Raw genomic sequence first — 27,788 nt, 5'->3', positions numbered from 1 at the left:
ATGCGGTAATTTTTTCGTTTTATATCTATCGCCATATTTTTTATGTAGGTTGCCGAACATTTTTCGATACAGTAAGTCCCCCACTTACTCAACTACGGATTTACGTAAATTTTTTTTCCGCTCAATTTTTTAAATTTTTTTAAAACAAAAATAATAAATAAATGCAATCAATAACGACAATCACAGCATGTACAAATTGCACAAGTGAGATACGGAGTAACAAGTAAAAAAAAATAGGAAAGAAGAGAAGGTTCTTACAATTTATTTATGGTTTTTTTTTTTTAATATATATATATATATATATGACTGAAGATTTCAGTGAAGGGGACACGTTTCACCATAATAACGTAAAATCCCACACAATTCCATCTATTAGTATTATCGCAAATGCAATAAGATAGAGTTTACTACCCATTTATAATTATTTGCAAGAACAGAAAAGCAAAATAACCCAGAAGATGCAAATTGTTTAAATGCAGTGACCTCCAGAAATGTGCTTTAGTAAAATGTGAGTTCGCGTGAGGTGATAGTGTTTACCCCCTTAACCCTATGAAGTTCTTTTCAGAAAATTTCGTTTTGACCGTTATCATGGTGCCGACTAAGAGACAGCGCTACTAGAAAATCTGCCAACAAAAGGAAAGCCATCTTTTTGGATCAGAAAATTAAACTAATAAAGATGTATGAAAATGGCCAAACATTAACAAGTATCGCATGGAATTCAGATTTGTCAATAATAATATAGTAGCAATATGTTATTAGTCATTCCCAAGTTACATAAAACTCGACGAAGTAAGAAGTCCTGGAACGTATCTCCTCCTTCGACATACCAAAGAGATATGTCGGTGACTTTTGTATTTTTGGATTAACTGGGAAATCGATTATCCGGGATTTGCTTTTTACCATCTATTCTAGAAAATCAAGAGTCTACTGTACATGATTTCAAAATTATTTTTTGCATCCAGTTCCTTTGTGACCACATCATAGTATCCAATCAAATTGGTCAGACAAGACTTCCCCTTGACAATCCCACGCTGTGTCTGAATTATTACTGCTGTCTTGTCTAGATGATCACGCAATGCTTCTTTAACCAGTGATTTCATTATTTTCCCTGGAACAGAGGTCAAATTAACAGGTCTGTAATTATTCGTGCCACCCTTTGAGAATTGGAGATACATTTGCACATCTCCAGTCCATGGGGCTATCCTCGTATCCAAGGGTGTTCTCATAATTATGGCTAAGGGTTTGCTGCTTACTTCCTTTGCCACCACCTTTAATATAACTGGATGCCTTTTGTTTAACTTCAACAATTTCTCCTCCATTTTGCTCTCAGTTATTACAAAATCATTTAACTCCCTGACAGTTTGATAAACACCTGGCCCTCTCCTCCTTGAATAAATCCTCGTGTGATTTAGATGCAAAATACTCATTTAGTTCGACAGCTATCAGAGAATGATCTATAGTCAAACCATTGATATCAAGTGGACCAATCTGATTCATCCCCTTGCTTTTAACGTTTATATAAGTAAAGAAGTCTTTGCTGTTTTTCTTTGCATCCTTTGCCAAAGATTTTTCATAATCTGCCTTCGCTTGCATAACCTCCTTTGTGACTTGATTACAGGCTAGTTTATATCTACCATAGGCTTCTGTGTTGCCTGATAATTTATATGCCTCCCATGCATTTTATTCTCTGCCCTGAGTCTCATTAGTTCATCTTATATCCATCTTGACCAAACTCTTGAACAGTATTTCTTGGTTGGTTGGTATGAAAAGCCTATTAGCTTCCAATATTACTTCCTTGAATGCTTCCCATTTAGAATTTGCTATTGATAAAATCATTAGTTGCTCTCACAGTATAGAATTTTTAAAAAATCTCTGAGACCACTATAGTTGCCTTCATGATAGCAAAAACCCTTCTCTTTACCCCTGATGGTACTTACATCTTTAAGTAAATCCCACGTCAGTACACTGTGATCACTGCCACCTAATGGTTTCTTTATCTGTAAATTCTTAATGCATGAATAATCAAGAGTGTCACTCCCTCTTGTTGCCTCTCTAAAATGCTGCTGTAGAAAACAGTCATCCACAAAAGCCTTGCTAGTGTGCTATTCACCAACCCACAAGTTCAAATTTATATCTGGGAAATTAAAATCCCCCATTATAAGACATTGATTTACTGGACCACTCTTTATCTGTATAATTGTTCATTGTACTCAACAGTCATTAGGCCTATAACAAACTCCTACCCTCATTTTTGCTTTCCCAGTGCTTATGTCACACCAAACTGACTTAACATTGCACTGTCCATCTATGTCATTGACTAATTGATTCTTGGTATCAAAAAAATTTAGTGCATTAATCGAGGGATTAATGTAATTGGATTGATACTGTTGCACGTGGAAGACTACTGTACAAATTGGAGCAGTATGACATTAAGGGCAAGTTGCTGCAATGAATAAAAGGATGATTGAGTAGGAGAAGACAGAATGGTAATCAGTAGACACTGCTCTTTGTGGACTAGCATTATTAGTGGAGTCCCCCAGGGTTCAGTGTTAGGCCCATTGTTGTTTCGTATATTTTATCAATGATATTGATGAAGGTATATCAAGCTTAATGCTGAAGTTTGCGCATATGATACAAAGGTTGGTAGGGTTGTTAATGGCAGTATGGGACTCACATATGATGAGTATGGGCTTGGCACACCCAGGGTCCTGAGCTGAATATCATCATTCTTCTCTTTCTTGGTGATTCCTTTCTGCTTCTCTCTCTCTCTTTCTCAGGGTAACTCGGGAATTTTTTTTGCTGGTGCAGCATAAGCCTCAGGCTTCCTTTTACCATATGGCTAATAATCATAATAATATTAATCATAATTAGTATGCTACTGCAGCAGGATCTAGAAAAGTTGGGCAGAGAATTGGCAACTGAAGTTTAACATTGACAAAGCAAAGTACTGCATATGGGTAGCAGTAACCCAAGAGGAACGTATACTGTATTTCACTACCCTGTGTGGTACTACACCCAGGGTAGTGGAGAATAAGACCTGTGGATAATTGTGCAGTCAGATATGAAGTTTTCTGAACACTGCAGACAGGCCTCATGGGGCCTTGTCAATGATATTCAGGAACTTTGCTAGCAAAGATAAGGAGGTGATTATCCCTTTGTATAAGGCAATGGTTAGGCTACACCTTGAGTACTGCATACAGGTCTGGAGGCCTCATTTTAGGAAGGCTGTAGAGTTGTTAGAACGAGTACAGAGAAGGGCAACAAGATTGGTAAGTGGAACAAAGGGTTGGTATTAGTAAGAAAGGTTTAAGTTCTGCAAATTGCAGCATATGTAGGCTAGGCACATACGAGGTGATCGGATGGAGGTGTATAGGGCCTTAAATATTTTCAGCAGGCTCAAACCATTTAAGGGATGGGATACTTCCTCTTGCTCATATTATGAACCCGAGGGGGGCATAAACTTAAATCGAGGAAAGGCAGTTGTAGAATAGATGTGTGGAAATATGCCTTCAACCAGCCAGTAATTGATTGCTGGAACATAATTCCATTGTTATTGCGGAAGTTGATAGCTTAAATTAATTCAAGGAAGAACTCAAAAGTTTTGGAATGAATGGATGAGTAAAATTGGAATTTTTTTGGCTGATGCTGTTTCACGTGCTTTCTTGCATCATATGCTTATGCTAATCAGTTCTTCAGCCACTTGATCAAAGTGTAATCCAGTGTTTTAAGAAAAATTACTGAAGAATGCTATTAAATAAAATTGTGGTGGCTTGAAAGCAAAGTTCAATGCAAAATCAGCATCCTGCAGTCAATGTATTTATGTGCTTCAGCATGGGATAAAGTTGATGAAAAGGCGATCTCCAACTGCTTCAAGCTTGTTGGATTTGCTGCTTTGAATGGTGCAGTGTGTGAAGTTTCACAAGCTTCTTCACTATTAATTGCGAAGAATGGTCCGATAATAGGGAAGAAATATTTTAGCATGTGTGCGATCACCTAAACTTACAGGAAAACTTAAGCTTCAAAGATTGTGCAAAAGTGGATGCAGACATTGAATGTTTCAGGATATGCACGAATGAAGAGGAACTCATTACAGATGTTATGGAAACTTCTGTAATTTGTAGTGATGAAGATGAGGAACTTACTGTGGTTGAACAAGAAGTTTCAGTAAAAGATTCTCATCAAGGGTTAGAACTTGTGTGTCGAATTTTTTTTCAAGTGCACCTAACTGCCAAAGTGAAATTACTGCTATTGCACACATTCCTCTTTTAAAACATACTCTACCATTGAAACAGCATGTTTCTGGAGATTATTTTTAATTATGAAACAATTCTCTTTTAGGTCTTGATAGGTATATAGCCTATGTAGTTAAATTTGTAGTTAAATGCTTCTTATCAGAAGCAGCCTGAGTGCGACGATAGCTTTCCCGGAATCAGACGTTTCTTTTGCTAGTATAGAATCTGTATGGCGTGAGATAGTTGGAAACAAAGGTATAATGCGAGTAGGAGTAATCTACAGACCAGGTGATTGTGAAGATTATGATGAAAGCCTCTACATGTATCTACATCCATCGGCATTTATGGAACCTTTTATAAACTGCAGTTGATATGAAATGCATCCCCATATCATTTGGCTGGTAGGGAATTTCACTGTAGACACCATACAGTCTGGATGGTATTCTTCACCACGTCTATGGCGAATCGTTTGTCTCCCATCAGAGCCATGCAGGTTGAATTTCTTCTCATCCGAGAAAATAACTGAATTCCACTGCTCAGGGGTCTATTTGACATGCTCCTTAATCGGGCCTTTTTCATTTTTTGTGTGAGGAGGGGTTTCTTAGGACGATGGGCTACAAGTCCATTCGGCGCCTCCGTAGCCAGGTGGGAAGGAGCAGCAGTGTGTAGCACACGCTTCTTGATTAGACCGGGGTTCAAGCCCATCACCACGAAATACAGAGGATGCAGAAAGGTCAGGGAATGACCACCGCATATCCTGGAGAAATATGGTCTTAGTTGCTAATGCTCCTAAAAACCAAAATAACATAAGTCCATTTTTGAAGAGACATCTTCTGACTGTTACTGCACTCTCTACCACTCCTGTATGGTATGTTCTTCCCATTCTCTTTTCAGCTCAGACGAAGAAGCTTTACGGTTTTTAAGGCATAAGCACTTCAAAACGCGATCCTGTTTTGACATAGAGACTCATCTGCGTCCTTTTTTCCTATCAGCAGAACCAGTGTTCTTGAGTTTGGAAAGAAATCTACTCGCTGTCGACTGATTACAAGACACTCTATAAGAAATATGACGGGAAGAACATCCTGCCTCACGTAAAGCAACAATGGCACTCTTTTTTTCGTGGCGTCAACTGCACGTAACTCGCCATCCTGACACAGTCAAAGAATGACTGCAACTCTTCAGAGTGTGCTTATATAGCTGAAAGTAACAGCTGATTCAATATTACACCATTACCTACGCGTGTCAATCTTATCTGATGCAATCTGTAAGAAATATTGCCATATACTTACATTATTTGGATGACAATTATAATTTTAAAAGAGTGATGCACTTTCTTTGAACACCAGTGTATATTTCTGCTTTAGAATGTTTTAATTGTATGTTTAATTATATTTCAGGTTTTGTGAGCGGTTGTCATGTTCAGCTTCCACAAACCCAAAATATATCGTTCAGTAAATGGGTGCTGTATATGTAAAGCTAAATCATCCAGCTCAAGATTTACTGATAGTAAGAAATATGAACCAGAATTTGAAAGGTGCTTCCGTATTACAGAGAAACGTTCTGGTGAAATTTGCAATGCCTGTGTATTATTGGTGAAAAGATGGAAAAAACTTCCTCCTGGAACAAATAGGGACTGGCATCATGTAAGTGATTCTCTAATTTCAGATTATAAAAATTTGAAGACATTGTCACATTGAAATGTTTCTTGAAGTAAGCTTATCTTATGTATCTAAACTCTTTATACTGCAGCTAGGAGATCCATTTCAATGTTTTGAATGATTCCACCTCTTGAGTGTGATTCAACAGTTGTTTTAAATTAACTTAATATAAGTCTCTTTGCCCAAAGAACTGTAAACTAGGATATCAGATTGAAGATTTTATGATACTTCACCTTGTTAGAAGGAAAATTCCATTTATTCATGTACTTATAGTAATATGATGCAAATGGTTTCTTGTGATAATGTTTTTGGCTGCTTAAAGTGGTTATCGGGGCATTTAGGTCAGAAAGTTCTCAAACAATAAAAATTACGTAATTTGTCAAATTATTGCACTTTCAAAAATCACAACTGGAGTTTTACAATTGAAGGTTAAAGCAGCTTACGCACACCTCACCAACTGCACCTTGCCACACTCTCTGATTCCAGTCTAAATGGTATAATGGAACAATATTTCCATACTCACTTTCCATCGCTCACTGACAGGATTTCTCTGATGACGGTGAAGTGAACAGATCATCAACTGCTTTATTAAGATTGCCGTGCTTTGATTTAGTGCAAAGCAACATTGCCATTTTAACAACTATAGCAAACTCTCTCACGTCAGAAAATTTTCTCGAGCATCAGTTTCTAAGCCTAAAGTATATAAAAAAAAGTTAATTTAATATCAATAAATTATTTATAAATTAAGTTATGGCATTTAGTCTTCAAAATCCAGTGATTGTAAAAAGAAAAATTGTCTCTGCTTCCTGCAGTATTTAAAGTATTGCCTATATTACAAAATGTAGTTGCACATCTCCCAGCCCTTTGCAACACACCAGTTGAGAACCTCTGGTTTATGCAGTAGTCAGAGAGCAACCATGGGTTGTTAACCATATATCCCATCATTGCTGTATTTGAATTGTTTCTTATAACATAAAAGGCAATTTAAAGTGATAATAATTGAGAGAATGTGGTACTGGTACAAAAACTAATTTTCTTCTTTCAAATGGGTTCCTACCTTGTTAAATAATACAAGGTGCCTCTAAATTATTCACTTGATTATGAAGCTTGATTAAAATTTTATTGTAATGAGTATTGTAAAATGGTTTGTGCTTAATAATTATATTCCTGCTCAAACCTGCATTACGTGAAAAATAATCAGCTTTTCCAAGCAATGGCAAAATTCTAATGTACAAGATGTGACTATTAAATAATAAAATTGTTGCAATAAAATAAATATAATGAAATATTTCATACCTTACAAGTTGTCCTCTTTAAAATAATTGCCTTGGACTTGGCACACTGTTCCACATATGACTTCCAGAAATGTTTCTGTGCTTGGAATAAATCTTATGAATCCCTTTTAACGCTTTGGTCATTTTTTCTGAATGTCTTCAATGGAATGAAAATGGATTCCCTTAAGTACACTTTTCAGTTTAGGGAAGATAAAAAAAAAAAGTCATAAGGATATAGGTCTGGTGAGTAGGGTGCATGTTCACACTCACTGATATTTATTCTTTGGCCAGAAACTGGCAAACAGAGAGAACATTGTGTGTTGAAGCATTGTGTTGATGGAGCATCCAGCCATTCTTCCACAATTCAGGTCACTTCCTTAATTTTTTTTCATGTAGTCTTGTCAGAACTTCAATGTAGTATGTTTGATTGAAAATCTGTTTTGGTGGGCCTATTCGGCTATAATAATTCCTTTAATATTGAAGAAAACAAGAGGCATGGTTTTTTTTTGTTTCTTGATTTTTTTTTTTTTTTTTTTTCCTTTTAGTAAGGGGTATTATTTTGTCTTCCATTGCATTGACTGTCTTTTAGTTTCTGGGTTGTACTGGAATAGACAATTTTCATTGCACGTAATTACAGTACTCAAAGGCTGGATCTTCTCATTCTTTGATATTCATTCAAAATTTTTGTCACGGTCTTGGCACACTTTTCTCATGGCTAAATTTTCAGTTAAAATTTGTATGTGTCCATATTTTAAGTTCTGATGCAACCATTTTAATGCTTAAATGATGATCAATAATGGAGTCATTGGTTATAGATGCATTGCAGGATCATCTAGACAAAGACTAGTAATAATTCAGACACAGCATGAGTTTATTAATGGAAAGTCTTGTCTGACCAATTTGATCGGATACTACGATGTGGTCACAAAGCAACTGGATGCAAAAAATAATTTTGAAATCATAGACTTGGATTTCAGAAAAGCTTTTGATACTGTGGCACATGGAAGACTGCTGTACAAATGGAAGCAGTATGGCATTAAGGGATGGTTGAGTGGGAGACGACAGAGTGGTAATCAGTGGACACCGCTCTTCACAGACTGATGTTATTAATGGAGTCCCCCCGGGGTTCTGTGTTGGGCCCACTGTTGTTTTGTATAATTATCAGTGATATTGATGAAAGTATATCAGGCTTAATGTTTAAGTTTGCAGCTGATACAAAGGTTGGCAGAGTTGTTAATGACAGTAATGGCAGTGTGCTACTGCAACAGGATCTAGAAAAGTTGGGCAGATGGGCTGAGAAGTGGCAACATTGACAATTGCAAAGTAATGCATATGGTTAGAAATAACCCCAGAGAAATATACCAACTGTGTGGTACATTTGAAAAAGACTTGGGAGTAATTGTGCAATCAGATATATTTTCTGAGCAGTGCAGACAGGCAGCCAGAGCAGGTCATGGGGTATTGTCAATGATATATAGGAATTTTACTATTAGGGAAAAGGAGGTGATTATCCCTTTGTATAAGGTAATGGTCAGACCATGCCTTGAGTACTTCATACAGGTCTGGAGGCCTCATTTTAGGAAGGATGTAGAGTAGCTTGAGCAAGTACAGAGCACCTGCAAGGTGATTTAATTGAGGTGTATAAGGCCTTGAATGGGTTGAGCAGACTCAATTCTGACTGAATTCATCCTATTGCTCAGAAAATTAGCATTAGTAGATGCATTTGATGCAAGAAAGCAAACTTATGCAGCATCAGCCAAAAAAAAAAAAAAAAAAAAAAAAAAACTTCCACTTCACCCCTCTGTTTGTTCGAAATACATGTCCAGCTGAGCCTTAAACTTATTTAGGCTATCAACTTCCACAACAAAGGATGGAAGTCTGTTCCACCAACCAACCACCCGCTGGCTAAAGGCAAATTTCCGCACGTCTATCCTACATCTGTCTTTCCTCAATTTGAATTTATGCCCTCTCAGGTGATGATTCTGAGCAAGAGGAAGAATCCCATCAGCATTGAGCATGCTCAAACCATTCAAGGCTTTATACACCTCTATCAGATCACCTCGCTGGTGCCTAGTCTCCAGACACTGTAATTTGCAAAACTTAAGCCTTTCTTCGTAAGAGCACCCCTTTGTTCCATTCACTAATCTTGTTGCCCTTCTCTGTACTCGTTCCAGCAGCTCTACATCCTTCTTGAAATGAGGCTTCCAGACCTGTATACAGTACTCTAGGTGTGGCCTGACCATTGCCTTATACAAGGGAATAATCACCTCCTTATCCCTGCTAGAAAAATTCCTATATATCATTGACAATACACAATGAGCTACTCTTGCAGCCCGTCTGCACTGCTCAGACAACTTCATATCTTCCTGCACAACCACCCCCCCCCAGGTCCCTTTCATTCTCTACCACTGTCAGCGTAGTACCACAGAGTTGATACATTGCTCTGGGGTTGCTGTTTCCCATATGTAGCACTTTACATTTTTCAATGTTAAACTTCATTTGCCACCCCTCAGCCCATCTGCTCAACCCTTCCAGATCGTGTTGCAGCAGCATAGTGTCAGTAGTGTCCTTGACAACCCTGCCAACCTTCGCATCGTCTGCAAACTTGGACATTAAGCTCGATATACCATCATCGATATCATTTATAAATACAGAAAACAATAATGGACCCAACACTGAACCCTGAGGGACTCCACTGATAACATTAGTCCATGATGAGCAGTGTCTATTGATTACCACTCCTCCCCCTCAACCACCCCTTTATCCATAGCAGCAATTTTCCTCCAATGCCACACTGCTACAATTTGTGCAGCAGTCTTCCATGTGCAACAGTATCAAAAACCTTTCTAAGATCCAAGTATATAATATCAAAGTTATTCCCTGCATCCAGTTCTTTTGTGACTGCATCATAGTATCCAATTAAATTGGTCAGGTAAGACTTCCCCTTAACAAAACCATGCTGTGTCCGAGCTATAACTGAAGTCTTGTCTAGTTGATCCTGCAGTGCTTCTTTAACCAGTGCCTCCATTAATTTTCCAGGAACAGAAGTTAAACTAACAGGTATATAATTACTTGTCGCCCTTTGATCCTCCTTTGTGAATTGGGGTCACATTTGCACATCTCCTGCCTGTTGGTACCTCCCAAGTCCAAGGAAGATCTCATAATTATGGCTAAGGGTTTGCTTACTTCCTTTGCTGCCTCCTTTAATATAACTGGATAGATCCCATCCACCCCAGGTGCCTTTCTTGTCTTTATCTTCAACAATTTCTCCTCCACTTTACTCTCAGTTATTACAAGATTCTCTAGCTTACTGCCAGAGTTGAATACACCTCTGCCATTCCCCTCACTGAATAACTCCTCATGTGTGAATGTCGATGCAAAATATTCATTTAGTTTGTTAGCTACATGAGCAGGATCAACAACAGTTGACCCATCGATATCAAGTGGACCAATCTGATTCATCCTCTTCCTTCTAGAGTTTACATAAGTAAAGAACTCTTTGCTGTTTTTCTTTGCATTCCTTGCTAAAGATTTCTCGTAATCTGCCTTCACCTGCCTAACCTCCTTTGTAACTTGGTTACAGATCAACTTGTATCTATCATAGGCTTCTGTGTCACGTGTTAATTTGTATGTATCCCATGCATTTTTCTTCTCTGCCATATGTCCCATTAGTTTATCTGACATCCATTTAGGCCTAAACCTTGAACAATATTTCTTAGTTGGTATATAAAGCCTAGTAGCTTCCAAGATAAGTTCTTTGAATGCTTCCCATTTTGAATTTGCTGTTGGTAACATCATCAGTTGGTCCCACTGTATAGAATTTAAATACTGTCTCAGTCCATCGTAGTCTCCTTTATGAAAGCAATAACCCTTCCCTTTACCCCTAATGGTAGTTACCTCTTTGAGTAAATCCCACTTCATTACACTGATCGCTACCACCTGGTGGTTCATTTCTCTGCAGATTCTTAATGCATGAAGAATCACTACTGATAATCAAATCAAGAGTATTACTCCCTCTAGTTGCCTTCCGAACATGCTGATGTAGAAAACAATCATCCAATAAATCCACAAAAGCCTTGCTAGTGTGAGTGACCAGCCCCCAAATTCCAGTCAATATCTGTGAAATTAAAATCCCCCATTATAAGACTCTCTGATTTACTGGCCCACTCTATTTCCCTGTACAGTTTCTTATTATACTCATCAGAGTAATTAGGCCTATAGCACACTCCTACTCTCAATTTTGATCTCCCAATGCTTATGTCACACCAAACTGACTCGACACTGTGCTGTCCAGCAATGTCGACTGGCTTCACTTCCTTGGATTTTATGTGTTTCTTAACTAATAGCATAACCCCTCCTCCCTTCCTGTCCTGTCTATCCTTTCTGTAGACGTTGTACTCCCCAAATTCCAGTTCTGCATTCCTTATATCTGTGTGACACCACGTCTCTGATATCCCAACAATATCTGCCTTTGATATTTTGAGCAATACCTCAAATTCATCAAATTTATTTACTAAACTTCTAGCATTGGTGTACACGCAAGTATACATGCACCTGTTTCTATTCTTAGCTACCCTAACACAACCCATGTGTTTACTTGTACCGCAATGATTCCCAGCAGTCTCTGAAATATCCTGCATCTTGTTTTCCAGGCTGCTGCTCATTCCAATAGAAGCAGTGCAAGAATCTCTTTCACCTCTGCCAGTGGCTACTGTTAATCTATTAGTCCTTGTATTCCCCCAAGCTAGCAGTTTTCTGACCCACCTAACACTGCCTCGATAGAAACAACAAATATTCTTTCACCCTTTCAATTTAAGTGTATCCCATCCCTGTAGAAGCAGTCTCTCCTGTTAACAAGTACAGTCCAGACTGAAAAAAATTCTATCCCTTGAGCCTTGCACAATCTTACCAGGGCCGAATCGATCAACAAGGCTCTCATAATATACTCCCTCCTATCGCGTCTGGGCATATGAACCTGAAGGAGCATAAATTCAAATCGAGGAAAGACAGTTATAGAATAGATATGTGGAAATTTGTCTTTAGCCAGCAGGTAGTTGATTGCTTGAAGAAACTTCCAACTGTCGTGGATGTTTGATAGCTTAAATAAATTCAAGGAGGTGAATGGATGTGTGAAATGGTGTTTTTTTTTTTTTTTTCTTTGACTGCTTTTACATAAGCTTGCTTTCTTGCATCACATGCCTCTACTACTACTAATCAGTATCCTTACCTGGTTTCATCAGTTTTCATGGATACAGATGGCTTGGTTGTTCTACATTCTCTTCTAAAAATGTTTTGTGCCATTCAAACATGGCAAGCTCTTGACATAGTATTCTTCCCCTTAAACATGACACAACTCACAACTTTCAGTTGCTCTTTTTTTTTTTTCTTTTTTTTTTTCCTTTAGTTTCGTTTAAAAAATGAGGCTGATTCATTGTTTGGGTTGTTTGTCTGTCATTTTTCTGGCAACCTACAAAACATAAGGTAATGAAAATCTGTCTCAATGCAAAGCAAATTAGCATGTTGGAACATGACTTGGCAGACAACTAGGGAAAGGTTCAGGGGCAACTTCTGTGCCTTTGTTTCACAAGTGGTGCTTGGTGTGTAGTGGCTGCTCACAGTCTCATTATTTAATATCTTGTACATACCTTGTACATAGCCACACAGTGTACATAACTGTTAAAATTATAATGCTTCTCTCACCACATTCAAGAATTATGTACATTGTTTCTAAGGTGTGATAACTTTATTTCAGTTTGTCAGCTTTGAAAATTAAACTAGTTAGCATACCTTTTGGTCACCCATGCTTTGGAGCAAGCATAAATCTTTTCTTTAATGTTAGTGTATTTTAACTATTTAACATTTTCTGAAGACATGAACATTGTGCTATACATTCTATTTTGTGTCTTCACAATTTTTTTATTCTTCAGCTTAACAAAGTAACTAATTTGCTTTATCTTTATTTACTAAGCAGTGTTAAAAACTAATGCATTTAAAAAATTACTAAACCATTTAATAACAATATAAAATACCTTTTAACTCTTAGATTAACCTCACAGTAAACTGCATATAAAATAACTGTGTTAACTTTTATACTATGAACTCAGCTGTTCCATAATAACTCATTATTTTTTTATTTTTGATTCATACCCCTCTATCCTACTGTTCATTGGTTCTGTTTACTAATATCTAATGCTGCTTATGCTCTTGGTTTTCTGCAGCATATGTGAATGTTTGTTAAAGAAACAGAAAAAAAATTCACCAGTTTAACTATAAGTTATCTCTAAATTAACAGAATAAAAATATCATTACATATACAGTACTACTTTAGACAATCAGATAAATAAGTATTATATATGAATTTCACTATCATTTTAGTTAGAATAGCAAATACAGTCAGGCTCAATTTTGTTGAATCAAAATTGAGAAGTGGTAGTTTAGCTAACCCCCAAATGTAATTACTTGAGCAATACCATAAAATTCAGCATTATTTAAAATAATAATAATAATACAACCTTGTCCACTTTCAACACAGACAACATGTTTATGAACATTCAGGTTACTTCCTATCTTCCAGTAAAAGTGGGTAAAAAAAAAACAAAAAAAAAACAATAGGAGGATGGTATAATGATCACAAACTAACAAATGGCTATTAAACAGAGCACTTATTGATTTATTAAAATTTACACTTGAGACATGCTGTGCTACTTCATATTTTAAGAAAAGATATATTTTCAAAAATTTGGCATTAGAATGGGGAAATTGCCTTCTCTCCTCATGATAAGAGATGTGTTTGAAGAGGAAGCTGTATAGCTGCCTGCCTCATCTATTATGTCAGTGATATGAATGGGAAGAAATTGAATTAGACTACATGACTAACAGACATGAAACTATTAAAGAAAAAAAGAATGAGTACAACTCACTTTCTTAGGTGTCAAAATCATGAAAGCAGAAGCACTACAAAAAACATTCAAGAAGATTTATTGATTTAACTAGAGCTACCTTAAGTACCAAATATTTATAACTAATTAAGAACAAAATAACCTCCGTTCTTATAATACTCATTTTTGAGATTGTTCTATTCTTAATTAGTACTAAAACCATTCTAGTAACATTAAAAAAAATGGAAGGGGAGAATTATCAAAATGTTTTCTCTGCATTAGCCTTAGCATTAGCATTTAGCATTAGTAGAGGCATATGATGCAAGAAAGCAAGCTTATTCAGCATCAGCCAAAAAAAAAAAAAAAAAAAAAAACCCTCTCCCATTTCACCCCTCCGTTCGTTCGAAATACCTGTCCAGTTGAGCTTTAAATTTGTTTAGGCTATCAACTTCAACAACAAGTGATGGAAGTCGGTTCCACCAACCAACCACCCGCTGGCCAAAGGCAAATTTCCGCACATCTATCCGACATCCGTCCTTCCTCAATTTGAATTTATGCCCCTTGCCTTCGGTGAAAACAAGTTTATAATGAACTTTTGGGGGAGGAATATTTCATGCAATATTTCTGTAGAAAGGTTATCACAAAAATGATTGCACAATCACTTTTGTGGCCAAGAAAACCTGAACACATTCAAGTGGTGCTGTTGTTAATGGGAAAAATAAAATTGATTTGTAAAAATCATGAATTGGAGGTATTTAAATCATTAGTGAGGTGGAAGTTGTTTTAACATACCTTCACCAGACAAAATCGTGTGATTTTAGGAAAATGTATATTGGGGAGACAAGCATGTCAGTTTGAAAGTAGAATTGAAGTGCACAAAAATCATGTAGAGAAAGAAAAAAAAACAAAATATCAGCAGTCCATATTTATACCAAAAAAATTAGCAAAAAAGGAATTTTAAGATTATTAGAAGCAAACAAAATTTTACAAAGAGGAAATTTCAAAATTACACTTTAAATAGAAATAACAGGAAAGATAGAGGATATGCGTGTGTTAACCTTTTAGGCAATAAACTGACATGAAACAAACATGCTCAGCAGGACAAATTGTTCACTAAAGCTTAGTGAACATTCTGCAGATCTGCGTGACATTACTTCATTGAAGTGAGCAACACTTCTTTAAAATGTAGAATCGGGGTGGGGGAAACAACACTTCTTTAAAATATAGAATTACTATCAAATTTTTTGGCCAGGTTTTATAAGGATGAAGTTATATAAAAAAAAAGAATTTGACTGATTTAAAAGAAGGAAAGGAAGATTGAAGGAAAGGTTGGTGAGAATGAACAAGATAGATTCCCTTCAACACTTATAAGGCAGAAGAGAATTTAAAGGTAGTGATTTGATTCATTTAGATAGCTTAGTTTAACTTAATTGCTGAAGAGTTAAAGTAGTTAAAGAAGCAGTAGAACTTCTGTTGATTGATATTTGAAAATATGGAAAGATTGTGCCAAGTTGTTTTTCTCAAAGTTTGAGTCAGAATAAAAATAAAGTAGTGAAATTTGTTTTGCTGTTTCAAGCGGAGTTCATGAGGATAAGTCTTTTTGGAAAATAATCAAAGCATGGATGTCAATAAAAAGGAGTAAACAGCATTGATTTGCTTATTTGATATCAACAGTATTGTTTATTCAGAATTTAACTGCTTCCTGGTGTTAAATTCTGAATTAATAGTGCAGTTAATTAGTTATTTAGGCTTATTAATTAAATTCTTAATGGTTAAGAGATTGTTTTACACAAAGGAAAGATTATGGCATGGCAGGTAGGAGGATGGTGGCAAAGAAGGTTATTGAAAAAGATGTGGAGAGACAGAAAATATTTGGAAGGGATAGTGCAGGATATAGTGAGAATATATGAAAGCATTAGTGTTGCAGTGGAAATGGCTCTTGGCAGGAAGGAATGGAGGGAGATGATTTAGATGGCCCACTTAAAGTAGCTAGAGAAATGGCATTAACCCCTTTGATGGTGACTTGAAATTCACTATGTGGTTCTTATTATTACTAGAAGATGGCAGCATGTGCACACACGTGCGCATGCTGCCATCTTGTCTTAGAATATATATATATATTTTTTTTTTTTTTTTTTTATGTGAACCCCAAACACGAGAGGTATTAGAACCTATAGTACTTGTTACCGTGCTTGGGTTGGAGGTTGAGAAGATTAAAGAAGATATTTGTTGACACTGGACTTGAACTTCTGTAGATTGTAATTTTCAGGAAATACGTATGAAGGAAGGTTGTTCCAGAAAACGGCAGTTGAATGAATAAATGAGGAAGATGAAAAGTTGGTTCTGTGGGTTTGAAGTTGGACAGTAAATGCATGTTGGCTGGTGGCGGCACATGTTCGGACTGTTTTGAAAGAGTGAGCAGGAATTATAGAAGCCAATTCAGAAGAACAGTGCCCATGGCAGTATCTGTAGAAGAGGCATGCAGCAGAAACAGTGCGTCTATGAGAAAGCGAGTGGAGAGACTCTGTTAGAGATGAATCATTAATTAACCTCACTGCCCTCTTCTGAATGGAATCAAGAAGCCTGAGAGAGGTTTTGGGGGCACCACCCCAGATGTGGGAACAATATTCCATGGCAGGGCGGATTTGCGATTTATACAGAGTGAGCAGCTGTGTGGAAGAAAAGTAACGCGGAGAGCGAAAGAGAAAACCAAGTTTTTTAGATGCAGAGGAAGCAATATTTGTAATGTGCTTGTGCCAAGAGAGATTAGAAGTCAGGGTAATCCCCAAAAGAGATATATCATTTTGCCTAGAAATCGGAGTGTCACTAAAGATAAGCATAGGAGTAGAAGAATCCTTTTTGCAAGATATAAGACAAGACTGAGTTTTAGAAGGGTTGAAATCAACTAAGTTGTCTTTGCCCCACTGGAGAATTACCTGAAGATTGGCATTTAAGGAATTGGTAGCAGATTTTCGAGAAGTTGAAGCTGATCGAGCAGGACAAGGTTTCTCAAAATGGAAAGTTGAATGCAATGTGCTATCATCGGCAAAACTATGGATAGGATTTCCAGTCAATGGAAGAAGGTCATTGATATACAAGAGGAAAAGAGTGGGGGAAAGAACTGAACCTTGGGGGACACCGGCATTAGTGGAGAAGTTAGAAGACAGAGAGCCATCTACCATCACCCTCAGTGAGCGATCAGAGAGAAAACTGGATAACCAATTACTAAAAACAGTTGGCAAACCATAAGATGGAAGCTTTTTTTAGAAGACCTTTATGCCAAACACGATCAAAAGCCTTTGAGATGTCAAGAGCAACTACTTGTTGTTCACCGAACCTTTCCATTGAATTAGTCCATAAATGGGTAACATAAGCCAAAATATCTCCAGTGGATCGACACTGACGGAATCCAGACTGGCAATCATTGATCAGACGGAAGGTTTCTAGGTAGTTTAAGAGTTGGCGGTTAATTGATTTCTCCATTACTTTAGAAAGAGTAGAAGTAATTGCAATGGGACAATAATTGGATGGGAGGGATTTGTCACCCTTTTTAGAAACTGGCTGGATATGAGCAAATTTCCAAGAAGAAGGAAAAACATCTTTGGAATAAGAAAGTGAAAAAAGGTGGCAAAGAACAGGAGTAAGTTCAGGAGCACAGGTTTTGAGAACAAGTGGAGAAATACCATCAGGACCTGGAACTTTCTTAGCATCAAGATTCATCAAAATCCTTCTGATATCCTTTTGACGGAAGACCACAGGAGGCATTGAATGGAGCGTGCTGGGAATGGTGGGAGGTGTTTTACCAAGATCATTAATACATGAGCCTGGAAGAAAAATGGGATGCTAGCAGGTCAGCTTTATCCTTGGCTGAAGTGGCAACAGAACCATCTGGTTTGGACAGAGGTGGGAGCAAAGATGGGGGCAAAAGTTGCGGCCAATAGCTTTGGCAAGAGACCAGAATGCTCGGCTACCATTAGGGCAAGAAGCAAGTTTTCTACTCTTAGCCTGTTCAAACTCTAGTTTGGACTGATTAATAACTGCTTTACAATTGTTGCGGGCTTTGGTGTAGGCAGAAAATGAAACTGAAGAATTAGAAACAAGCCAATTACGATATGCAACATTCTTCTCTTGGATAGCCTTAGCACATTCATTGGAAAACCAAGGTTTAGATAAAGGACGAGATTTTAAAGTGGAGTGTGGGATAAGGAGTTCCATTCCTGCAAGAATAATTTCACTGACACGATCTGAGCAAACATTGACATCAGAAGTTTTGAAACAGTAATCCGACCAAGGAAAAGAAGAAAAGAAGTCTCGCAGGTCATACCATTTTGCATTCTTGTAATGCCAAACAACACGTGGTTGGGAATAGCCATGAGATAAAGGTTCCATTGGAGAAGAGACAATCACCAAGTTGTGATCTGAAGTGCCTAAAGGACCTCTCACTTCGACCGTGTACTTAGAAGGGTTGTTTGTGAGAAAAAGATCAAGCGTATTGGCTGTATGATTAGGATTGTCCGGTATTCTTGTAGGTAAATGAACAATCTGTGCTAGGTCATTAGTAATTGCAAAAGCCTCAGCATCTCGACCTGCTGGGTCCGTGTGACTAGAAAACGGAAGCTAGCTGGAGTTGTGAACATTAAAATCACCAAGGAAAATTACTTCACTGTTAGGAAAGTTGGACTGAAGAAAGTCAAGTTGCAAAGAGAGGAAGGCAAAGAGCTCCAAGTGATTAGTGGAGTTGGGAGAACGGTAGAGACGACAGATGAATTTGACACAATGAGGTAGAGAGATTTTAAGCCAGAGAAGATCAAAGAGAGGAGATTCCAAATTGCCAAGTCTCTGACAGGGAATATCAGAACGGACATATGCACAAGTACCACCTTTGAGGCGAAAGGAATCATACAGCGAATAATTTGGGCATCTGAGATGAGCAGTAGATGAATCAACCGATAACTGAGATTCTGTCAGAAAAAGTACATGGGGTTTGGCAGACTGCAAGTGGAAATGGACATCGTTGAGATTAGAATTGAGACCACGTATATTTGTGAAATGAATTAGGAAGTCCTTGGGAGGTTTAGATCCTTTCGCAGATAAGCTTTATTAGTTTGACAATTCATGGTGAATTCAATAGGAAGAAAAAGTGAGTGGGTCATGCTGTATGAAGTAATGAAATTTTTGGATATGGCGTACACATGGTAAGAATATACCCAGATCCTTGACATAACGTAGCCTCGACAATGCTCCCTGCATACACACTACTCGGACTCCCTCCAGTCACTATCTGGCAGAGTAGAGATAGCAAGATTATACACTAGCTGATCTGGAAGCCTCCTAGAAAGTTACCAATAGGTTCGGTCCGGTGTACTAACTAGCGGGCGGCCTGCGAACACCATTTTAGAGCCGTACCCTCGAAATGTAAGGAATATTGGATCTCGCCACGACGTTCATCATAACCTCAAAAGTCATCAATCATACTGCATGATGGAAGAGATAGGGAAGGGTTGACCGGAACTTAGCTCTAGAGACTAAACATGGGTTCCACCACTTCAAGCCTCCAATAAGCAAAGTGGTGGTATTTCACCGGTTGATGAGAGTCATATACCACCTAGTACTGTCTGGTAACATAGAGGGGCAGCGTTCCTCCATGTGGTGTGGGCGCCACACCTCGACCCCTGCTTACATTGGTTCACACCTGGGTGGTCACCCACCATGTACTTGTGCATGGAGGTTATACCCAGAATTACTAACAGTCCCACCATCATGAAGGTGCAAGCAGAGGATTTGGCTGTCACAGACCGTCCGGACTTCACCGAAATTGGCTCCACTTGACTTGAGTGTCACCCGAATATTAGTTCCATGAGCGTTTTAGACCCCCAGGTAGCAAGTACAGCTTGTTTGGCATATCTGAGAGAATGTCTGTGACAACCTCAAGGATCCAATATGTTGGGCATTCCATCTGAGGAGGTTTAGGGCAACAGTGATGCAGGAAATTCTTCACAGTAACAATAACAACAGTTCCTGATATCCTTTCTATAAGAGTTTTAATTGAATGTATGGGGGAGGATCACAAATCTTGATCACCTCCCTTCTTTGCTGAATTTGACCTGTCTTCCTTAAGTTAAAAAAAAATCAGTGAATGGGAAAATAATTTTCATCTGTGAAGATAAAGTAATAGGTGTCCTGAAATCAATTTGAAAGAAAGTTCCAGAAATGTTTTTGATGGTAGTACCAATATTGGTTAAAATAGTGTTTTCCAGATTATAAGAAGTACTTTTTTTTCCTTTAAATTTTCCTGCACCTTATTGTCTGAAGATATACTAGGATATGTTGATATTTTTATCTCTAGCGTGGGCTAGAGAAAGTATGATTAAAATGTCCAGGTGCCTTCTGAAAACAGTTTAGTGTTTGATCATGCATAATGGGAGCATCACAAAGGATTGCTATGGAATTAAACTTGAAGTCAGCTGCAGCTATTGGACATCTCAATAAAAAAAAAATTCTTTATAGTATTCTTGCATGAGGAGTGGACCAAATGGGTAGAGAACAAGATCACAATTTTACACCAGCATGACAAATGAAACAACCAACAATTTCATAGGTGTGCAAATGAATGAAAATTTAGGCGAGTTGATGAAACAAGAGAATTTCATCAACTCTCATAAAATATTTTAAGAAATGTGAATTGGCAATTCTCTTAATCACACTGAAAAATGATATATATTTTGAAGATAGAGCAGGTTCAGACTATAATATTAGTAATGACAAGTGTGATATTAGTGATAACTAATTTCTATAGCATTCTCTAATAAAAGCTTCATTCTACACTGGTATTTTGTTTAGTAAGCGCTTGTGATTTTTTTTGGATATGTGCAATAAAATACTCTTTTTTTTTTTTTTTTTTTTTCCCAAAATTTGCCTTATAAAATGAATGCATCTTGTGATCTGAAAAACTTCTAATAAAATTAAAATTAATAAACTTGTTTATTAATAAAAATATAGTTATTATGTTAGTCTCATTACTTTATAGTCTTACCTTGTATTTATAGATGCAGAAGTTTATTTGCAAATATCAAAACTGGATTTTTTCATGTAAATTATGAAATTACCAATACCTTGTCAGTTTTGAAAACCTTATAATAAAGATATTTTTAAAAAAGGTCCCATCCAAAGTATTTTCTTTTTTATTTATTTATTATTATTTTTTAAAACATAGTTTGTAGCAGTAATGTGGATATCAAAAATGTGTATATTTCCTTTAAGCTTGCTTTAAAAATTGATATTCGCCATATCAGCAATGCAGTCTTTTGCTCAAAAAATACTTGATGTACTAGCCTAGAAGTTTTCAGCTCATAACTATCTATACTTTTTCTTGCTTAAACTTTGTGCTGTAGTAAAGAGATTCCTGTTGATCAACTAGGTAAGTGAATACTACAGACCAGAAAGTCATTTGTATAAGACATGAGAAGAAAAGGTCAGTGAAACATAACAGTATCAAATTAGCGCTGTAAAGCCATAGATGATAAAGAAGCTGTGACCCTTTTTGCATTCCGATACAGTTGTAGGAAGGAATTTGTCAACTTTAATAGATAATTGGTTATGAAATCACTTCCTACTTTGAAGAGAGATTTAAGGTAAGTATGTCTAATGCATACCTGTTTCTCTGTTAGGCCAAATGATGCATAATATAATATATGTATAATGGACTTATTAGGAGTACTAACATAAACAGAGAACAAAAGATTTTAATCTTTTTGCAGCCTTTACTAAGTAATTTATGGAAGTGAAATGCATATAAGAACCATTGGAACAGATTTCGTGCACATTTGCCTATATAAGTCAGAGCAACTGTCAGTTTAAAAAAAATCTGCATTTGTTTTACTGTGGATGATATTTTTAAACATGTTGAAAAGCTGTTCATCCTAGAAAATAACAAGAACTTAAATAATATACATTTATTTTTTAATGTGTTTTTTTTTTGTTTTTTTTTAACTTTTATACAGAACTAACATTGAGAATAGTTCAAAATCAGTACAGTGTAAAGTAAGATATGTACATTTGTAATTCTACATTTATCATTCCTTGCCTCTATTTTATATGTGCTAGTTTATTTTCTTTATCTTAGATCTCTCTGCAGTTGCAGAGAGATCTATGTTGAAGAATCATATAGGCATCTGTATACCAGATTGGACAAACATAAAAAGGATGTCCATGAGCTGTGTCAAGTCAGATCTGACATAGCTTTCTTCTATCTTCTAGTGCAGTGAACCATGGGAATTCAATAAAATAGCAGTCCTTTCACAGACCAACAATACAACAGGATAAAATTCAGAGGTATTTTGTATAGCTTTTTTTGAAGCTAACTCCATAAGCAGGGAATAGTTTTGTCCAACAACATTACAATATCTTTTAAGTACAAAGAAGAGCTTAAAAAGAAGATCCACACCAGTATAACAATGTCCTCACCCACCACAGTAACAGATGTTAATGGGTTTTGAGATTGAGGCTTTATCAACCATAATAGTAACAGTAACTTTCATAGGTAAACTATAGTCTTTGAGTTTGAGGCTTTAATACTTGGCCGCCTCCCATTTGTAATCAGTTGATTATTACAGTTCAGTGTCATGCATTGAAAAATGTATAAAACCTTTAACAGCACCTCTCATTCAAATGCAGAAGTCTTAGTCAAGCTATGGTGAGGAGCTATTAACAGGTATGTTGTTTTACACAATTTATAAATTTAGATTTTCATTTATATGTGACTAAATTTTATATTGTAATTTTATTAATTTTTATGTATAAGTAATCTATAACTTTTTCATTTATTTTGGAGACTTATTTTTCCAAACGTTAAGAATGTAAATTTAATTAGAAAAATTGTTAGAATTTAATTTATGCCTGTCCTGTGTTCCCCTTATTAGTCCTGTATGGTTTTATGATGGGATCTGACTAGGATCCTGAAACATTAAACTTTGTAATAAGTTTAAGAATTAGGTCAAAGCAATTAATTAATAATTTTGCATTATCCATGTGGTAAAAGAGTGATTCATTTAAAAACTAATCCATGGATAATCATAATGTAGCATCATTTCTAAATGACCTATTTAAATGGAACCACTTTGTTTACTATTTTCAAGATGCAACAGTAATACATAGATAAAGGTAAGTTAATAGTTGATAAAATTGGGTAGAAGCAGTACAACTATGCCCTTCAGCTGAAAAGACTGTATGCACAAAATTAAGGTTCTCCCCAAAGACCAGAATATATACAAACACATGTCCACAGACCCGACAAACAGGATAGAAGAGAAGAGCTAATGCTAAATTAAAAGAACTCCTTCAAGAAAAGATGATTCACCACATTTTATTACATCCCCAACAACTCAGAAGGCTCATAATGTTTGCAAATATCAAGGTGCATAAAGAAGGATACCCTCGTTTACATTCTAAGACATACTGGACTTTATTGACACAGTGTAAGGAAAGCATTCTTTACTCTTTAAGGCTCCTGTTATGAACACTTGACAGTATAGGGGTACCCCCCCCCCCCCAAATGTCTTTCTGGATCATTTTGAAACTAAATTTCTCAACTTGGTAATAGGTCTCGTATTCTAGGGTAGGTAGACATTGTTCTGATTTGGAACCATGGAGAAGATAAAATGTTTTTAAAATTGAAATAGGATCTAATAGCTGATTACCCTTATACTGGATGTTCTGAAGATCTGAAGAACATCCAGAAAGCCTGTAGATAGTAGTAGTAGTAGTGGCATGTGATTCAAGAAAGCAAGTGTATGAGCTTATGCAGCATCAGCCAAAAAAAAAAAAAAAAAATCACACCATTCCCTCCAAATGCCTGTCCAGTTCCTCCTTACATTTATTTAACTTATCAACTTCCACAACGACAGATGGAAGTTTGTTCCAGCAATTAACCACCTGCTGGCTAAAGGCAAATTTCTGCACATCTATTCTACATCTGTCTTTTCTTAATTTGAATTTATGCCCCCTTAGGTTCGTAATCTGAACAAGTGTAAGGATCCCATCAGAATTCAGCGTGCTCAACCCATTCAAGGCCTTATACACCTCAATCAGATTACTGCACAGATGCCTAGTCTCCAGCCATTACAATTTGCAGAACTTAAGCCTCTCTTGGTGAGAGGATCCCTTCATTCTCCTCACCATCTTGTTGCCCTTCTCTGTACACACTCAAGCAAATCTACATCCTTCCTAAAATGAGGCCTCCAGACCTGTAAGCAGTACTCAAGGCGTGGCCTGACCATTGCCTTATACAGAGGGACAATCACCTCCTTCTCCCTGCTAGCAAAATTCCTATATATCATTGTAGAGTTATCCTCAACTTTCATTCATCTCCCTCCTGTACTCACAGAGCACTAAAGATTTGGAAAGGTTTCAACTTCCAACAGGAATTTAAAACAGCTAGCACTAAAGAATGGTTATCCATTCATCATCAAGAATACTTTAGAAGGCATAATTGAGGTTTACAAAAATAAGCTGTCTAAACCCAATGACCAGAATACAGTCATCATACCATATCTGTCAACTCTGGATTTATGATGGAGAATCTTTTTTTTTTTAATTAAAAAGTAGTGAAATTGGAATTTTTAAAAGTTTTATGCTTATTTTAATTAATGAATTTGCCTTCAGATGTGCTAATCTAAATTGCAAAATAGATACACAGGATAATAACACTGAACCCTGTGTGATTATCTCAGCATGCTTGTTGAGGTTGGGGGAAGCTAATTAGCAATGTACTGCAGTAAGATGCCAGAAAAATATGATGTAAAATCATATCTTTCAGAAGATGTGCACAAAAATTGTATGTAACGTAAAATGAAAAATGTAATGTTTGTCTTGTGTACTGGTGTAGATGTGAGATTTCAGTTTTAGGCAGTGAGAAACATGATGATGTAATCTGACATTTGTAAACAAATAAGCATAAAGACAATGCAGAAATAGATGTAACATTTCAGAGTTCAAACAACTTGGACTGTTTCATCACCATAATGATATTTCTCCAGGTTGTATGGATTATGCAGATGAATCGTTCAGAAAAGTTTTCCAATAGCAAACTAGAAAAAAAAACAGAAATTAAATTGTTAGTGAAATTGAATGGAAAGGGAAAGAAGTTGTAGTGATCTGAAAAATGGCCATTTTTGATTGCTATAGAAGCAGTAATCAAAGTGAAGCTATGTCCCATTGTGGTGACCTTTTGTAAAATAAAATCAAAAGCATCTTGCTCTCAGTACCAGCTTTGGAATGTGAACCTCCAGGGTTACTACATTGAACAACTTGAAAGCATATGGGATTCCTTCAAAATACTGTTTGATACTTAGTGTTGGTAATGTGCCTGTTATGGTAGGCTGAAATGTAGAATAGCAAAGGTCTTAAAGGAGGAGACAGAACTTGGGGGTAACATGCTGTCCTTGCCATCTTATTAATTTCTGTGCTGAAAATAGAGCTGCATGTTAAAGTGGATGAATATTTATTAGACGTCTACTACTGTCTAAGGAGAAGTGCTAAAAGGAATGAGATTTAAACAATTTCAGCTAATGCATTTTGCATTAGCAGCTTATGAAGCATCTGTGTACACATTGGATTTCTTTGGTTAACCCTGCGTCTTTATTGCTTGCTAAAATTAGTGTCAGTAGTTGCAAATGATGCAAGAAAACAAGCTTGTAAACATCAACCAGAAAAAGGGGGAAAAAATCTTCCCGCATCATCTGTCCATCCTCTCCAATAATTTGTGTAGTTGTTCCTTGAATTTATTCAAACTACCCCCCCCCCCCCCCCACTTCCACCAAAAACAGATGGAAATTTGTTCCAACCATCAACCACACACTCGCTGAAGGGGAATTTATGCATATCTGTCTTGCAACCATCCTTCCTCAATTTGAAATTAATGCTCCCTGAGCAAGAGGAAGAATTCCATTAGCATTGAACTTACTCATTCAAATTACCTTGCGGGTTCCTAGTCTCTAGATGCTGCAATTTGCAGAACTGAAGCCTTCCTTAGTAAGAGTACCCTTTGTTTCCCTCGCCAGTCTCGTTGCCCTTCTGAATCTGTATGCAGTACCTATGAGCTGTTCTGGCAGTCTGTCTGCACTGTTCAGAGAACTTCATATTTGACTTTCAATTACTTTCAGGTATTTTTGATCTTCCACTATGCTTCTTTGTGAATTGGGTGTATACATAAGCACATTTCCAGTCCATAGGGAACTTCCCTGAATCCAGAAATACTCTCATAATCATGGCTATGGGTTTGCATACCTAGTTTTCTGTCTCTCCTAATATAGTTGTACAGATAGGTGCCTTTTTTTTATTTTAAGCTTCAATAATTTCTCTTCTGCTATCCTCCCAGTTATCACAAAATCATTTAGCTCCCTGTTAGAATTTGAGAAACTTCTGGCATCCACTTCTGAACCTATTCTTATTCCTCATGTGTGAGAGTAGATGCAAAATACCTATTCAGTTTGTCAGTAGTCTGATCGGGATCATCAACAGTTAAACCATTGACATCAAATGGTCCAATGTGATTTGATTCCTTTCTTCTACTGTTAATATAAGAAGTCTTTGCTGCTTTTCTGTGCATTTTTTTGCAAGAGATTTCTTGTAATCTGCCTTAGCTTGCCTCATCTTCTTTGTGACTTGATTGCAAACTAGTTTATATCTACCATAAGCTTCTGTATCACCTGATAATTTAGATGCATCCCATGCATTTTTCTTCTCTGCTACAAATTATTTCCTCAGAAGTCAGCTGTGCAAAACCTCCCAATATGCTGGCCTGTTATAATCCTTTCTTAGTTAGCTCTTTTTGGCATGGATCTCAACAATGCTCTGTAATTTAATTTTGGTTACTTTTTCATTGTATATTATTTTATTGTACTTTTATGAAATATATTCAACTTGATTATTTCCATGGGTTAGGACTTGGCCTCTTTCTGATATTTATTTTTGTTTTATTTTTTGCATACTGCAGCAAAATTTAAGGAAGACTTCGATAAATTATGAGAGGTGTGATAGGAATAAGGTGGTTTTCTTTTTTTTCTCTATAAACTTTTTTTTCCTAGCATCATTTGACACCTGCTGATAATACTAACCTTCCTCTTTCTCTGTCCCAGTTCTGTTATTGCTCCACTGATATGAGGATAATATTTGCTACACTGTCGACTACTGATACATACCTTTAGCCATCAGTATACCTTAGTGGTTCTGTTGTTACCGAGCAGTCTACTATGTATAACTCTTTCCATAATTTCAATTTCTGGTCACATAATTTACATTTAGTTTTATTTCATGAAATGGACTTTAGGTCATAAGTTACAATAACTTCATTATGCCATTCCACCTTGTTTTTTAACTGATTTCTATACTTTGCTTAATATGGTAGCACTTGCAACCTAATTGGCAGGCCCCTCTCCAAACAGCTCTTGTTCATCAATTGTTGTTACAATGCCTGCCAATAGTTGAAATTTTCAGTGCATTTTGAAATATAATCAAGCTTTTATTTGAACAGTTTCGGGACCAAACAATTATGTGCAGAGAACCTGTCAGGTACTGTGTGGCTATTTTCTATTTCTGCATGAAATAACACATTCCATTTCCAGTGTGCTGGTTTTGGCATCACATAAACAATATATTGCCGAAACTGTTACTTTGGCTGACTAGCTGATATGGCTGATACAGAAATTATATATTTTTATGTTAAATTATTGTAAAAATGTTTTTTGTCTC

At 36.6% G+C, this 27,788-nt stretch overlaps 1 protein-coding gene across 1 annotated transcript in view; it reads left to right on the top strand.

Moving 5' to 3' along the window:
* The first annotated feature begins 5,647 nt into the window (after nucleotides 1-5,647).
* LOC150082172 (SIN3-HDAC complex-associated factor) overlaps nucleotides 5,648-27,788 on the top strand; it is a 99,679-nt gene continuing 77,538 nt past the window's right edge. Inside the window, exon 1 of the mRNA XM_090380442.1 lies at nucleotides 5,648-5,875. Within this exon, the coding sequence (XP_090236568.1) occupies nucleotides 5,648-5,875 (228 nt within the window). The remainder of the gene's footprint in view (nucleotides 5,876-27,788) is intronic.

The sequence above is a fragment of the Mastigoproctus giganteus genome, chromosome 8, assembly GCF_048544385.1.
Source record: "Mastigoproctus giganteus isolate SK-2022 chromosome 8, ASM4854438v1, whole genome shotgun sequence".
Lineage (NCBI taxonomy): Eukaryota > Metazoa > Arthropoda > Arachnida > Uropygi > Thelyphonidae > Mastigoproctus > Mastigoproctus giganteus.
The sequence above is the reverse complement of the archived record's forward strand: the minus strand, read 5'-3'. Positions and strand labels throughout refer to the sequence as shown.